Below are 15,053 nucleotides of genomic sequence, written 5' to 3'. Positions count from 1 at the left end.
GTGCCGAGTCGCTAACCCTGCATAATGCATCAATCTATTTCATAAATGCATTTTTGCTCTTGATTTATTATTCCAATCTTGCCTCAATTGACGACTATGGACTTATTCCTTCTCATCATCCAGATATGTAATGCCGAAAAAAAAGAGAACAACTGAGCTATGGTCAGTGGGTAATTGAAGACGTCACTGCACTTGATTTGTTCCCGGTGTCTTCCAGCATTTCCATTTTTGCTTCTCGATCTTGCAAATCATCAGGGTCCACAACGGGATAATATGCATACTGCAACCGCTGATTTCCTTAGCCTCCTTGCCTTGATTGATAGCGAATCGCCAATCATTCGTGTGGCTGTAAGCATATGTAAGCATGGCAATGGCCAAAAAACAACCTCCTACATATTTCCGTTGCCTCTATCTATTTGAGACACTACTGGAAAATGTATACTGTAGCAACATGATTTTGTCTTCATTTCCCTTTAATCATTGCCACTGTCTTGTAAATTAACAATGATTTATGCGAGAATTTATCTATTATTTTTCAACAGAACCGTGCTCCACATCGTAGAACATTCGAGCTGCACCGCCCATAGGTGGTTGTTCATTCTTTTTCCTTTCAAGCTGCTGTCCTTCCATTTCCTTCTCGTGCGGCAAGACCAAGTTGAGAATGACCGCAAAGATACCTGCGACGACGTTGCCGGTGCTGATAACCGTGGTGATGGCCATGTAAAAGCCTTGAAGTGCCGGGTGGGATACCTTGGGCAGGACAAACTTGAACCAATTTGGAACCATCTGCACGCCGAGACCTATCGCGAGAGAGAAGGCAACGATGATGCGGTCGCGACGAGTCCAGTCAAGATAGGCCAATATGCGAAGACCCGATGCAGCGACGGACCCAAACAGGTAGACGGTCATGCCTCCAATGACTGGGTCCGGTATAGCAAGGAAGGTTGCAGAAAATTTGCCAAAGATACCGCATACGATCAAAATAACCGCACACATGTAGCCTGCAACGCGGCTTGCACATCGTGTAACAGCAATGACTCCATTGTTCTGGGTAAAAAGTACCGTGCTCATAGTCGTTGCCAGGCCAGAAAAGATACCGAGAATGCCATCCGTGAGCAGACCGCCTTGGATGCGTTCCTGAAACTTGGGACCGTCCACGGGAACCTGCGACACATCGCACGCTGCCGTGATCTCACCAATGCTATCGATAATAATGGCTAGCTGCGAGAATAATACTGGGATGACGCCTGGACCGTACACAGACAGCTTGAAAGTCTTGACCCATATGAATTGTCCGACGGGAGCGGCGTCGATGGATGCATATTCGAATTTGCCAATACCGACAGAGATGATGATACCGACAATTAAACCAATAACTACAGAAATGTTCTTCATAAAAACAGAACCCGCAAGCTCAACCAGAAGGATTGTAAAAAATACAGAAGCACCGAGAGCAAAGTTGACAAGGCTTCCCCACGGCTGAGGATTGGGTGCATTGATGTTGGGACACAGCGCAAAAAGTCCAGTTTCTGGTCTGCTCATGCATGGTCCTGATCCGCCTCCCCAGCTCTTCATACTGGACGCGATCAGCTTGGTGCCGATCGAGAATAGCACGATACCGGTGACGACTTTGGGGAATAGACGACGAAGAACACGCGGCGATGTGAAGCTGAAAATAATCGACAGAATAGAACCTACAATTTGCGTACCGAGGATAGCTCCAAATCCATCGGGGCAAGGAAGGTAGTGAATTGTCCCGTCAGATAACACCTCTTTCTGGCAGGTGCCGTCTAAGCATGCAATGTCAATTAGAAACCGTTTAATCCAAGTATGCTTAACTTGAGAGACTAACCCTCATACATGGCAGAGACAAGCGCTTGCGCTGCTGGTAAAGCCGAGAATGCAACGCCGGCGACTTCGAGCAGGCTGATATGTGGGTTATTTAGTTATCCCTAAGACTGCGTAAGATGGCGGCATTCAACACGAACCCGACGCCGACAAAATATCTGGTTTTTGGTATTCTGAATCGCGAAGTGTATACCAAACTGGCAAATTCTAAGTATATAAGAATCGCCTTGTATCTCACGGTTAATGTACCAACCTTGTTATCCCGGATACCTTTGCCAACGAGCTTTTTAAATTCATATTCTTTCCACCTTTGCAGCTTCAAGTTGACTACTTACAATAAAGGATGATGCAATCATATACGTCCGTGTTTGATTATCGAGGTTAAGAGCATTAGATCCGGACCCAGAGATCAAAAGTGTAGGTGTGATTAGCCCACCAACAACCGCGAGAAAATCTTTAACCATATGTAATGAGTTTGCACCAGGATTGTAACTTCAACGTATTTTGATCTTCTTACGTTGTATGCCCATAAGGATAGCCAGCATGATAGGAAGATCTTCGTTGTGACTGTAGAAACGAGAGCGATTGGCTCGTTTCCGCAAAAATGGTATATGTGGCATGCTGCAGAATTTATGAGCAAGAATTCTGCTTGGAAATAGTAAAGATAATATAAACCTACCACAACGCGCCATAGTCATAGTCGCCTATCCAACCGCTTTTCGTTGTGAACCTTTTTTTGATTCTCGTTGATACCGTCTCCGTGGATATGGGGACTGCAGGTGGGTAAGCTGCTGCGATATCCTCGATTGAAATATCGGCGGTCAAGTCACGATGCTTCTCCTGCTCATATGTCGGTAAGCTCATAATTTAACTGGAGAGGTATGTAATCGAAGGGAAAAAAGAGACTACAAAGAAGAAAGGTGACTAAGGACAAGATATCTTAAATATATATATCGAGATGCGCGACCTTTCCTGCTATCGTGAGCTTTTTGCGATAGCCAATTCCCGGGTTTCAACATTTTTTTGTGGGACCAATCTCATTCGGCCCCACTTTCCAATGGTTCCATGTATCACAAAGTCTGCTTATCGTTATCAACCACGGCGGTTCTCAGCATTCACAATCGTTATCTCTCTCTTTGTTGTTTTCCTTTCTTGCCAGATTTTCTCTGAATACGAGCAAACATGGCTTATCAAAATATAGCCTCGTCACGTGGCAACAATGATTCTCTCGCTAATGAATGTCAATTGATATGCTCGGATCAATGATTGAGAAAAACAGCTCTAGACACACGACATGAACAAAAAAAAACAGAGCTTTAATCAGGATCAACCATTGTTACAAGCGTTTGCGAGCATGGACGATGAAGTTAATAAATACTTGACATGTCAAGGGAAGAGTTCCTTGAGGATGCGGATGGTGTCTTCGGGGCAGGTTACAGAGTGGCCGGTGACTTCGGGGTGGGTATAAATTTCATAGTCGTTGCCTCCCTCAAAGGTCTTGTCGCCAAAGAAGTGGATGGTCTTGAAACCTTCCTTCTTTACGTGGCGCAAGCAGTAAGTCTTGTCCCAACCAGTGGGGAAGACATCAAATGAGATCTGACCGCCAATAGAGTAAGTCAGTGCAAGGTGAGGGAAAGCAGCCTTCAAATCCTCGACAAACTTCTTGCGAAGACCGCGCTCAAGATCGAACTTTTCAAACTCGTTGCGTTCTTCTCGGGAGCAGTTGCGGCCGATGGGAGACACGTTGATCATGCCGTTACGGAATTCAACAAAGGTACCTCTGCAAGTTTTCACAATAAGTACATTTTAGGCAAATTGCAGGAATGTCATCACTCGAAGGTACCTCTTCTTTGGCAAGTCCATGTCAGCAATGTAGCGCAGGATAAAGTTGACAAGCTTGATGTATTCCTCATCGCCAATCCATTCAATGAAGCTCTGCGTATCGATAATGTTAATCGATCTCTGATCCAACGTAGTACGCTAAAGCCTCTCTCTCTCTATTTTCGGATCCATACCTGAGAAGCCATCTTCTCACCAAGACGGTAAGCAGTCAAGCCGTTTTCAGCAAAGCAATAGTCAAAGATCTGGAGGACTAAACGACAAGTAACAAGCCGCGTCAGAAATCAAAAGAGGAAAATATACACGTAAATCTCAGTCGTTACGTACCATTGTCACCCAATTGTTCAACCTGCTTGTTCAAGTCAGATCCACCAACAAAGCCAATAACAACCTTCTTGCGCAGTTCAGCAAGAGTATCGAGCATTTCTTGTGATACAGTCTGTCAAATGGCAACGTGAGTACGGGATCCGATCACATTACAGCATTGTAAGGACTTACGCGACGAGCAGGAGTCAAGGTACCGTCAACATCGAAGAGAACAATTGTGTCAGGCTGGGAACGTTGCGAGAAATCAGTGATGGGGGACATGATGTAGGTTGAGAGTAAGGGACGACATCCGAAGCTGCCCAAGGACCGACTTAAAAAAGAGATCAGCAACTCCGATGCAAGGATCGCCGCTCGCTAACCCGTCTGAAGCCTTACCATTCATTGAAATTGATCAACGTGGCAGAACTTACGACGTGGCAAGAAATCAAAGGTTCAACCCAAAATAGTCGTGTACAAAATTCTTTGCAGCCGTTACCTTTTAAAGCTCCTTGTACTCGCTCGCTGCTGCACTGGTAATTATTGTTACTTAGAGAGCGACAAACTAAACAATAACAGCTCGTCGGAATATGTTATGTTCTCTGCCCCTAAACCCGCGGAATCAATTGTTTATGTAACACTAAAAACGACCACTAGTCTGCTGCATCTACTTTGATCTCGACATGCATACAGCTATCCCTCTGCAGTCATCAAAAAACAGGTGCTGTTGGTATAGATATAAGTAACGAAGAAGGCATACACAAATCATGCGCACTTCATCGATGTCGTTGTAGCCGGTTTAACATTTCGTCAATCTCTTGAAAAATCTCTAACGACCCTATCTGCTAGTTTTGCTTTACATAACACCTTCCGTTGAAACATGTAATCGATTATCGTGAAAGCAGCAAATATTCCTTTTCTGGCTCGCTAAAACTATATGTTAATTTTTTGAACTGCCCAAAATGGAATGGAAAATCCTTGAATTTGAGATTTCATATATATATTCCTTGCGAAAACTGAAGAGCTGGTGGAGTATTAGGAACCATTTATGGGCAGTGCGGTTAAACTTGGAAATTCTGTGTAATCATTTTCAAAGTATTAAGGCTCTGTGGGATGACAAAGAAGCTTGTGCGCTGTGTAAAATCATGTAAATCGTGGATTATTGCTCCCTGGCGATCTTAAAATCACCAATGTCACCGTGAGTCAGTATGTAGGTGGCATTTACAACGCCAACACTTACCCCGCTAAATAGGCATCTTAAAATGGAACACGTATGGTGCTGCTTTCCACTAGTATCTAGCAAAAGCAAGTCCTTTATCTATCTATATCCATCAAGTCATTCTAGTTCATTTAGACAAGATAATTGCCGGGAACCTTGACTATATGGTAGTTCCAAGCAAATTGTGTCAGGACAAACACATGAGCATCCTAAAAATATACGAAACTTGTATGGAAACATATATGCTGCGCATGCTCCCCCTCCAGCGAAAACTGGATATCATCTCACGTCATTAACCCTGTGCTACCATCGGGGTCAGGTCTGGAACCGAACTTGTGCAAAAAGCGTAAATGTCGCCTTCCTAAAAGGGGGAACTTACCGAGTGCAAACCGGTTAGGAACCCTGCGTAGCAAGTTGGTACTACGCGTGACTCTTACTGTATAGATATTCTAATTTTACAAACAAGACGCGTCTTTTTGATCGAGATTACATTAGGCGGATTAGGGATAGAGATGCAAGCATGTGCAAGCAAGTAAATCCGTTCGCGCTTTGATTTTCCATCCCAGAGAGCGGTAGGGTCCGATAAGAAAATCTGTGGCGTTTTGTGGCGGCGATGGCGAGGCTGAGTAACCCGATCCCATTCTTGAGTAGGAAAACATTGTCGAGGTAAACGTTTCAGGATTGCATGCGCAGATGCAAACTGACAAGTAGTGAAACGGAAAATATCTTGTTTGCTTTCGGGATTGTGACGCCCATCAGCAGGTGCGGTCGCCAGGAGGAGAGAGGTGGGAGAGGACCCACCATTCCCGATGTCGGCCGTAGCACGTTCATTCAACACTTCTTTTTTTTTTGCGCATGCTGCCAAGAATCCACGCCGCCGTTAACAATGGTGTATGCAACTCTATATAAACTGTAACACCAAGGAATTTCCCTCCCTTTTTGATCTCGCATCCCCATTTTTTCTTGTACTTTGCCCGCGTCTCTTTGACGTGCAGACAATACGACTGAATGGAAAGGTAAGTCATCTTCTGAACACGAAATGTGTACGACCGCCCCTCCACGACTGTGCACTTACGCCTGCATAGCACAACGTATAGTCGACGTGTAAATGACAGTGTCTCTGACTACCAACATGATCACGACGAACAAGGAAATGGATATTTTACGACACTTTTACTCGCCCATATACCTGTACATTCAACGTACCAATGGATCCAACGTAAGATCAACGAGCCTATGCCAACATGTAAACTTTATTGTTTCAACACTTCAGCCTGTGCTACATCATCAACCCATTCAAATCTACAGTTACGCCACAGTCCCTTGTTATCTTCGCAACCCAGTCCAAACACGAGAGATTATGTAATACGGCCAATGTCAGTATCTCCATACACAATCACATCCGACTCGATGCTTTCTCCAACAACACCTTCGATCGATACGGCCACAGAAACCTCGCAAAGTTTTGACCTCTTCGCCGATTACGATCTAGTTCCTCTCGTGTTCGACACAAAGCGCCAAACCACCACCAGGAGCAGCAGCAGCAGGTCAGACTACAATCCAAGGAGGTGTCCTTGGCCAAACTGCAATCACGTTGCTTCCCGCAAACGTGACCTGAGACGACATGCACAAACACATGCTAAAGATTCGCCTCGCTATGGATGTCCAACATGCGGCAAGAGCTTCTCGCGGTACGATGTGATGATGCGCCATCAGAAGAAGACTTGCAACCGTTGAAAGACATAAGAGTCGATATGATTGGCATAGCGGCAACAGCAACAACAAATCAATTTCCTATGTACGGCACACAACAGCTTCTTCTTTCTATGCTTTGTTCTTTTCCTACCTAATTTTTTCTTCACCGTTTTTATTTTTCCACATATACCCCGTTCGCTGTGATAGTTGTAGATAGTAGTGACCCTTGACTCTTACATAGTTCTTATGTTCATCTTCCTTTTTGTTCTTTTTAGTTTGTTCTCTGGTTGATATCCCCCGTTCTGCCATTGTATGCTCTTTTTTCTCTTTTTTGTAACAGTACGTTATCAGCCGGTCTGTATAAACGAATTAGCAATTGTAATTGTCTTACCATGGACCACTCTTCTTGTTCGTATGTATTTACTTGCTATCAATGATGAGCATATTAAATGAAATTTCGTGGGGCCAGGAGATGAAAATGTCTGAATTGTTCCAGCACCTTTCCTGATATGTCCATCTTCAAGTGCAGCGTCCACAATGAGTTACGAGCTCTTGAAAGTGATCTGGACAATTCCGCGCACGTAACTCTCTCATGCATATGATCCTAAAGATCTAGAATCTGTCTTTTGCCGATGGTCCCTGAAGGCCTAGAATCCATTGCTTCACCGCCGCGGAACCTGACAAGGCACCAGATCTAGAATCGAGCATCGACCTCTTCTGTAAAAAGGAGCACGAGAAATCTAGAATACAATTGTTTGGTAGAAAAACATATTGTGACCTTTAAGAAACTCAATGCACCGCTGATTTTTTGCTCGGCATGCTACACAATGTATCCGAAGAGAAAATCCCGCTACTTCCTCAGGGTCTGGATTTCGATCAAACTCTCGCGTGACCTAGAAGTAGCGTGCTGGACGCGTCTATTGCGTGGGCATTGTTCATATCTTTTAGCGGACGATATATTCGTAACTGTACAATTTCCACGATATTATCCTGTGTGTCCTGTCGTATACACTGGATTGTTGAGTGTAATACTATAGATCTAAAGCGCGTAGCCATATTCAACTTCAGAAAGGTCCATCTGCATAAACTACGTCATCTGTTACTGGCTACAATTCACTTGCTTCACTATCTGTCTCTCTTCATTATCATGTAATATCATAAATCGAAGCACTGGTTTTAAATTCTGCAAGATAAATACATAGTTGTCGAAAGGTTTATTCCAGCGATGTAATTGGAGGCAAAAAAGGAAGCTCCGTAGCTCGCAAACACACAGATGCATATGGGGAACCGACTGGGATCTATACAGTCGGCTTATCTACTGATGATTCATGTGGGGGATCTCGATATCCTCTTTCAATTTGGGGGAGATGTTCAGAAAAGAAAATAGACATGAACTTAATTATCAAGTTCCTTCATATTAGTTCCTCACACGGTTCTCTATATGACTTTGACGAGTTGATTTTCGCAAAGGTCACCAGTTTCTAAACAGATCTGCAGGATGGGGAAGCGGGGAAGTCAATATAACAGTGCGCGATCAAGCACAGCCTCATTTTGAGGCACGGAGTAGCAGTTGCTCCCCGCGATTGTTAATACTCGCAACGCGGGCTCTCGCGTGTGGTGAGAAAGACATCTTCCAGGATAAACCCATTTTACCAGCAATGATTTACCTCGCTCGATCTGAACTCGCGTTGACAGGATCTGTAAAGTATTCATGCCGTATACACAACAAAGTATTCAGGCATGTGTGTAAGACAGGAAAAAACCGGCACGACGTTGTTGATCATTTCTGGAAAGGACTCTCCTCTGAGTCAATCTTATTTTCGGCTCCAACACCCCCACCGCCCTCATTCCATGTTGGTGCCAGAGTCGCTCGTTGGTTCATACTATGTACCGTGCTGATCATTCATTCATAGGATTCTAACGCTACTGGTCATGGAGAATCCCTTGGTTTGCAGCGGAAGGGAGCCCGAAATGCCCCGCGACTCATGCAATTATTGTAAATACAATAATGTTTGATCGACTTCTAGAACTATCGCGTCAATTAGGATGTGAATGGGTGAATTAAACCAAATCCCTTATAATATAAATAAACTGTACGCGCCTCCAAGCATCGAGTCATTGTTAAAGATCTACATAGGGCACGCCTTCTCTCCTAGTCTAAAGCATGTTTTAAGTCCTTGTTGTATAGGTATCAAAAAAAATTTGTTATTTGCGCGAATTCTGGATCATACTTATCAGAAGGTCGGAGAAATTCTGCATTGGATTTACCATAAACGTCAATCTACGTTTTGCTATTTTTGACTCGGAATGACATCTGATGTCACCTCAATTTGAAAACCCGGCAGAGGTGAACCATCAACACCCCTTCTTCCCCTCGGTACACTTCTATATTTGGAAAGTATTGCAAAGTATGGTGGCACATGAGAGGGTGGCACATAAGAGTCCACAACCACGAATAACAAAGGAGACTAACACGCTTTTTTATTGAATCAGGCGGATAAAGTTGTTTAATCAGCACACCATCTGACCTCGCTCTAAATATAGCAGGCGTCACTGCCGCCTTTTTGGGACGTTGACGACCCCATTTCCTCGAACAACCCGTATAAATACCCCGCATTTTGTCGCAATTTCGCCTGCTCACCATGCCCTTCGTTTTCTACTAAATTAAACTCGATATCGATCCTTAGTATCAAGATATGCAGTACGTACAGCGGGATCATGGAAGATCATCACATATTGCAGTCGTACGCGTTGCTTTGCGTTTACTAACTGTCAATTTCCAGATCCTTTCATTACGACAATAACTTGGCTTTCCACACTTCCATGACCAAGCTTTCGAAAAGCTGGGATGATAATGACGGTGGAGACAACGAGTACAATACATTGTTTGAACGCTACGTGGACTGGCAGCCTGATAGCGACAGCTCTGTGATGGAAATCGACGACGTTATTTCCATCACAGACCAGGAACAAGATTTTGGTGGCGGCGCACTGGATGCTCCTGATGCTCTATCCGAGGGCGCACCACTATCAGCTGCGACTCCTCCTGTCTATGACGCAGTAGAGCCGGTCTTTTTAAGCGACAATGCACCTACACCTGGTCTCTCGCCAACCTTGGCATGTTCATCTGCGCCGTCTTCTGATAGCGATTCATCAGAAAGCGTCGACAGTTATAGTAATATCTCTAGCAATGTTTTCTGCACAATCTGCGGTCACGTTCCTAAACGCGCTCGAGATCTTCCTCGCCACATGACTATCCACCAAAAGCCGAAGCATCGATGCCCTTACTGCAACAAACGGTTTTCTCGCAGACATAGTCTCCGTAGGCATCAAAAACCGTCTTGCCGACATTCTCCTATCTATGGAACCTAAGCTATTATAAGCTCCTTCCAGCTTTATATATATAAATTCTTGCAAGTCAAGAAATTTATATATATGCATGTGTATGCGTATCCATTGTTTTGCTTCCACCATTATATGCCTTCGTAACCCACACCCCTGCCCTCCCTTATGCTATTATACCCGACATACGGCGCCATCGTTAACGTCTACATTTATACCCATTTTCCCATTTTCCCATTTTCCTTTTTGCATATATATACTTAGTAGTAGCACTCCGTGAGTCACCAATCCCTCTGCAGAGAAAACAAATGAAAGAAACAAAATTTTGAACCATGTCCCATCTTGTTATTCGCTCTTCCGTTTTCCTAATATACTCTTGAATGACGACCAGCCGAATGCCGCGATAACGCCAACTGCGTTGCCCAGATACGTGGAGATAATGCAGGAAATAGGCCAGACCTGCAGATTGACACTTAGAGTCTGAGATAGAGAACCCGGTGTTAAATGGATATCACAGATCGTACCTGCCAATCCCGCTCCCAATCAAGGGGTAAAACAATGGCGCCTATCCACGCGCCGGATAATGTACAGATCGCCTGAGAGTATGCGAATATTTCGGTCGCTGTGTTCGGGCTAGGAATACCTGTATCAATTGAATGTATGGAGCGATGACGAGAACGAATTCCTTACCTGTGCTGAAGGAAAACTTTGGACCAGATCGCGGGTTCTGCAGGTGCAAGGACAGTGAAGCATGGCACTACGGTGAGGATAGCAAGGTACGTTGCAAAAGCCAGAGTGTGGTTGAATTTACTGCAGTGACAACAGATATATAAGCATGTCCGTCCACGTGCATTTGGTCTCAATCTAGGCTTACTCTAACAAGGATGCGCCAAACAGCACGATAAATCCATGGAGCACTGCTGAGCTGACAACTGTGAACAACAGCGCGTATCCAAGTGATATCTAAACCGATTGTTGAGTATGTCTGTATATGCTCGATAGGAAGGAAACATACAAGTGTTTGCCGTAAGCTGCAGCGTTTCATCACCAGCAGTGAAAATACAAGGAGGACTATGTGGCCGACAAGAAGAATGGGTATGGCGGTTGCTAGCGTTTCGAGAGGATCTTTGAGTAGTTTCGTAGAGGGAAGGTAAAAGGTGGCTGCATAGTTCAGAGTGACGCTGATCAGGCCGGTAAGCAAATTGCTAAAGTAGGGTGCCACCATTCTGATCGGCTATTGATCCGGGTTGCCGCTTAGAGCCACACGTCGCTGCTGCTGGGAAGAAAGAAAGGGGAGATTGCCCTCTCGTCTGAGGCGGGCAGGCGGGGTTATTCGCCCCATCATGGACTTCCCCACAAAACCGCAAAAGAATGCCTTCGTGGACAATCTCAGGGCTGAACGACAACGACGCAGTGAAGAACGCAAAGAAAAGGAGTTGAATCGGAAACGTGACAATGCAGCCAGTGTTTTGCAGAAATGGTGGCTCAATCGTGCTCGACGACGGAAAGCAACCGAGCAGTGCTGGTCCCAGTGGAGACAGGAGCAGGCACAGGGTTCACCTACTATAGAACACTGTCTTTACATTGTTGGCTGGTACTGTCTGCTTGTTCGAAACCGAGGACAGGATACGGATAGTGACCTGGCTGGAGTATGCATGTATTTGAGATCCAAATTTCGCATTGATACAACAACCTCAGAAGCGACGCTTACCTATCACTCGTTGCTTATCGATGCCCGCTATCGAGACCGCGCATTGGATTACTTGCATCAGATCGTTAGAAAATGCCTGAAGAGCGTTTGCCGCGACAACACAGGCGATAGTCGAGACATGAACAATATCGGGCCGGAATTGAACACACTTTTGCAATATCTTAACCCCAAGACTTTTCAATGCAAGCAAATTCTTAGTGCAAAACATCTTCTCGATAACCATCAAGAGCTATTGCGGAAAACTGCGCAGAGCGTCTTGCATCACACCCTTTTGGAATTCAGCGTTCGGGAGTCGCTAACATCGCACATACAAATGCAATGTAAACTGGAAAAGAGAGTGGCCCAATATAAGTCCGCTGAAGATACCAAAGCCTTGAAAGCCGGGCAGCTTTGGTTGACAACGATGACTCGGCTTTGCGTGTTTCCTCTAGAATTCAGTGTGAATGAACAAGAAAAAACGAAAGCTCTGGAATATTTTATCCTCAACATACTTGCGACACCGTTGATCACAACTGCAGTCAATGATATGCTTGCAGAGCATCTATGTAAAGTCTGCCGAACATACAATGTCTTGAATGTCTTGAAGAAACCGAATATCGAAATCCTGGAAAACCTGGATGGCAACGGTTGCCTCTTTGTGATTGGTAGCTTGATGACTTTGCTCTCTCGACATGAACATTGCGAGCCACAGTCGATAGCTGCAGTCGTTAACAGCTTGCTCCACTACGCTCAGCAGCAATTTTCAAACCAGCAAACACACGAGTTTTCCCAGTACCATCCGCTCTTCAAATGGTCAAGAGCATCCTGGGGAAACAGGATAGATGCTGATATTTTTGCCAAGCTCGTCAATCAACTAGAATATTTGTGGTCCTTTGCATTTGTGAACACTGCGTTTGCTGACGTGATCAATTTTGACAGAAACCCTATTGAAGATCCAAACTTGGGCAAATGGAGCGGAGGATCATTCAAGTTAGCAGCGAATAGGACGAAGCTGCAACAAGAAGAAAAATCTACCGCGATTGCTGCTGCCAGTGCAACTATTAACACGGTCGAGCTGTCTATGGACACTGAATCGATTTTTGCCATGTACTCAAAACTGGCAGCAATGCTAGACAGTCAAAAAAAGGAAATACTACATCGGATTGCATTTACTCCACGTCTCATATCGCAGCTATGGCGCGTCATGAATTTCTTTGGGCCGCAAGGCAATATGTTAATCTATTTGAACGCGGCCCAGCGACAAGACGGCGACGTTGACAAAGAACCACTTGTCAAGATTTTGCGAATGTTTTGTGAAGCATGTTCGCTTGCATTTCTGTAAGTATAAGGTTGGAAAAAGGAGACGGTTGGTTACCTGATAACATGTCATGAAAACAGAACTTTGGACGATACCGATATTTTCGAAAAGGAGAATCCATTCAGTGCAGACGATCTGGTTAAACTGGCAGGATTCTTAAACAAGTTTTACTTTTCATTGATTCAGCACAGCGCATCCGCAGCGCAGTCATTCCAAGCTGCTCGGCGGCTCCTGTTACAGATACACGACCTAGATACCCGTCACCCGTTTTGTCCTGAAGGTCATTGGCTACTTGTATCCGATCCTAAGGCCAAAAACTCTTTCCTCTCGATATTTAATCTGTCAAACACATTCTCCTCATCCTCCTCAACGTCGTTCCTGGAGAAATTGCGCCAGGGAGACCAAATTCCACTGAGAATTTTGCAATTAATGCCGCACACTATCCCGTTTGAAACAAGACTCAAGGTTTTCCGCGATTTTGTTGCCTTGGACAAGTACAGCCTCGCAGCAGCGCATAAATCACACCGCATCATTCGTGTGCGTCGCCAGTATATTCTTGAGGATGGGTACCGCGGACTTGGTGGATTACCGACGTTAGCATGGAAAGGGCACATTCAAGTCAAGTTTGTGAATGAGTTAGGTAATAAGCAAAGCAAATAGCTACGCATTGCTCGGCGGGATCCTGAACTGTAATCATCTCTGTTAGGCGTCGAGGAAGCCGGTATTGATCACGGAGGACCTTTCAAAGGTAATGTAAGGAGTATATTCATAAACATAGAAAACGTGGCTCAAAATTGCCACCGCCAGATTTCGTTTCCTTGTTGGTATCCGAGATATTCAAGCCGTCCTTTGGACTATTCGCAGAAACGTCTCATTCCCGTTTATTTTACCCCTCTCCGACGTCTCACATTCACGGCAAACATCACGTTTTGCTATTTGAGTTTGTGGGCAAAGTCATTGGCAAGGCTATTTACGAAGGTATCTTGCTGGACGTGCAGTTTGCGAGCTTTGTACTTGCAAAGTTGCTCGGACGAAATGTGTTCTTGGAAGAATTGAGAGAGCTAGACGAGGATGTTTGGCGGAACCTGACATTCCTAAAAAAGTATGACGGTAGGTAGAGCGATCCAGTTCTTAGATATTTATGCGTACGTTGGATGATTAATAACTTTTTCATCTTTGTAGGTGACGTCGGAGATCTCGGGTTATACTTTGCGTCGGACGAACAAGAGTTTGGAAAGATCGTGACATATGACCTGAAATACGTAAGAGAAAGCAGAACGACTATTTGTGCGCATTGTGTTTAACGATAGCTAGGCTGGAAGGGCGATTCCCGTGACCAATGAAAGCAAAATCGACTACATTTATCGCATGGCGGATTTTAAGCTAAATGCAAGAGCACGAGATCAAACGAAGGCATTCATCCGAGGATTCCAAAGCGTCATTGCTGATAGCTGGATCAAGATGTTTTCGCCTCCAGAGCTGCAAAGGTCCGTGTGTAATACTAATCATGATCCAGCAGCAGAGTACTTACAAGTCAACAACAGGGTAATTTCTGGTGAAGACACCGATTTCGGTAAGGATCAGCATCTTGCCATTGTTATGTATTTGCGATAACACCGATAATATTCGTTCGTGCACAGATGTGGCCGATCTTAGACGCCACACGGAATACCAAAATGGGTATTTTGATCAGCATCCCACTGTAAGAGCATTGTGGCAGATCGTCCAAGATTTTAATTCCGAGGAGAAAAGAGCCTTTCTCAAGTTTGTAACCAGTTGCCCCAAAAGGTAAAAAAAAA

General features: G+C 44.7%; 6 protein-coding genes across 6 annotated transcripts; 3 read left to right on the top strand and 3 right to left on the bottom strand.

Moving 5' to 3' along the window:
- Positions 1-528: 528 nt before the first annotated feature.
- On the bottom strand, positions 529-2,712 carry VTP01DRAFT_1706 (uncharacterized protein; the record flags this gene model as incomplete). Its single annotated transcript, XM_069380086.1, has 6 exons — positions 529-1,790; positions 1,853-1,926; positions 1,989-2,131; positions 2,184-2,302; positions 2,366-2,469; positions 2,528-2,712. The coding sequence occupies 6 exons, from the start codon at positions 2,710-2,712 to the stop codon at positions 529-531; spliced, it is 1,887 nt and encodes a 628-aa protein (XP_069238130.1).
- Positions 2,713-3,234: 522 nt separating this feature from the next.
- Positions 3,235-4,275, bottom strand: VTP01DRAFT_1705 (uncharacterized protein; the record flags this gene model as incomplete). Its single annotated transcript, XM_069380085.1, has 5 exons — positions 3,235-3,628; positions 3,692-3,783; positions 3,864-3,940; positions 4,015-4,126; positions 4,186-4,275. The coding sequence occupies 5 exons, from the start codon at positions 4,273-4,275 to the stop codon at positions 3,235-3,237; spliced, it is 765 nt and encodes a 254-aa protein (XP_069238129.1).
- Positions 4,276-6,217: 1,942 nt separating this feature from the next.
- On the top strand, positions 6,218-6,946 carry VTP01DRAFT_1704 (uncharacterized protein; the record flags this gene model as incomplete). Its single annotated transcript, XM_069380084.1, has 2 exons — positions 6,218-6,225; positions 6,295-6,946. The coding sequence occupies 2 exons, from the start codon at positions 6,218-6,220 to the stop codon at positions 6,944-6,946; spliced, it is 660 nt and encodes a 219-aa protein (XP_069238128.1).
- Positions 6,947-9,600: 2,654 nt separating this feature from the next.
- VTP01DRAFT_1703 (uncharacterized protein) lies at positions 9,601-10,276 on the top strand (the record flags this gene model as incomplete). The annotated part of the gene is made up of 2 exons (XM_069380083.1): positions 9,601-9,605; positions 9,688-10,276. 2 exons carry the CDS (start codon positions 9,601-9,603, stop codon positions 10,274-10,276), a joined length of 594 nt encoding a protein of 197 aa, XP_069238127.1.
- Positions 10,277-10,591: 315 nt separating this feature from the next.
- Positions 10,592-11,471, bottom strand: VTP01DRAFT_1702 (uncharacterized protein; the record flags this gene model as incomplete). The annotated part of the gene is made up of 5 exons (XM_069380082.1): positions 10,592-10,705; positions 10,771-10,879; positions 10,937-11,056; positions 11,121-11,209; positions 11,262-11,471. 5 exons carry the CDS (start codon positions 11,469-11,471, stop codon positions 10,592-10,594), a joined length of 642 nt encoding a protein of 213 aa, XP_069238126.1.
- A 118-nt stretch (positions 11,472-11,589) lies between these two features.
- Positions 11,590-15,046, top strand: VTP01DRAFT_1701 (uncharacterized protein; the record flags this gene model as incomplete). The annotated part of the gene is made up of 8 exons (XM_069380081.1): positions 11,590-13,274; positions 13,335-13,894; positions 13,961-14,002; positions 14,062-14,364; positions 14,437-14,516; positions 14,569-14,741; positions 14,799-14,827; positions 14,895-15,046. The coding sequence occupies 8 exons, from the start codon at positions 11,590-11,592 to the stop codon at positions 15,044-15,046; spliced, it is 3,024 nt and encodes a 1,007-aa protein (XP_069238125.1).
- Positions 15,047-15,053: the final 7 nt, after the last annotated feature.

The sequence above is a fragment of the Rhizomucor pusillus genome (assembly GCF_041956525.1).
Source record: "Rhizomucor pusillus strain CBS 183.67 unplaced genomic scaffold VTP01scaffold_11, whole genome shotgun sequence".
Taxonomy (NCBI): domain Eukaryota; kingdom Fungi; phylum Mucoromycota; class Mucoromycetes; order Mucorales; family Lichtheimiaceae; genus Rhizomucor; species Rhizomucor pusillus.
The sequence above is the reverse complement of the archived record's forward strand: the minus strand, read 5'-3'. Positions and strand labels throughout refer to the sequence as shown.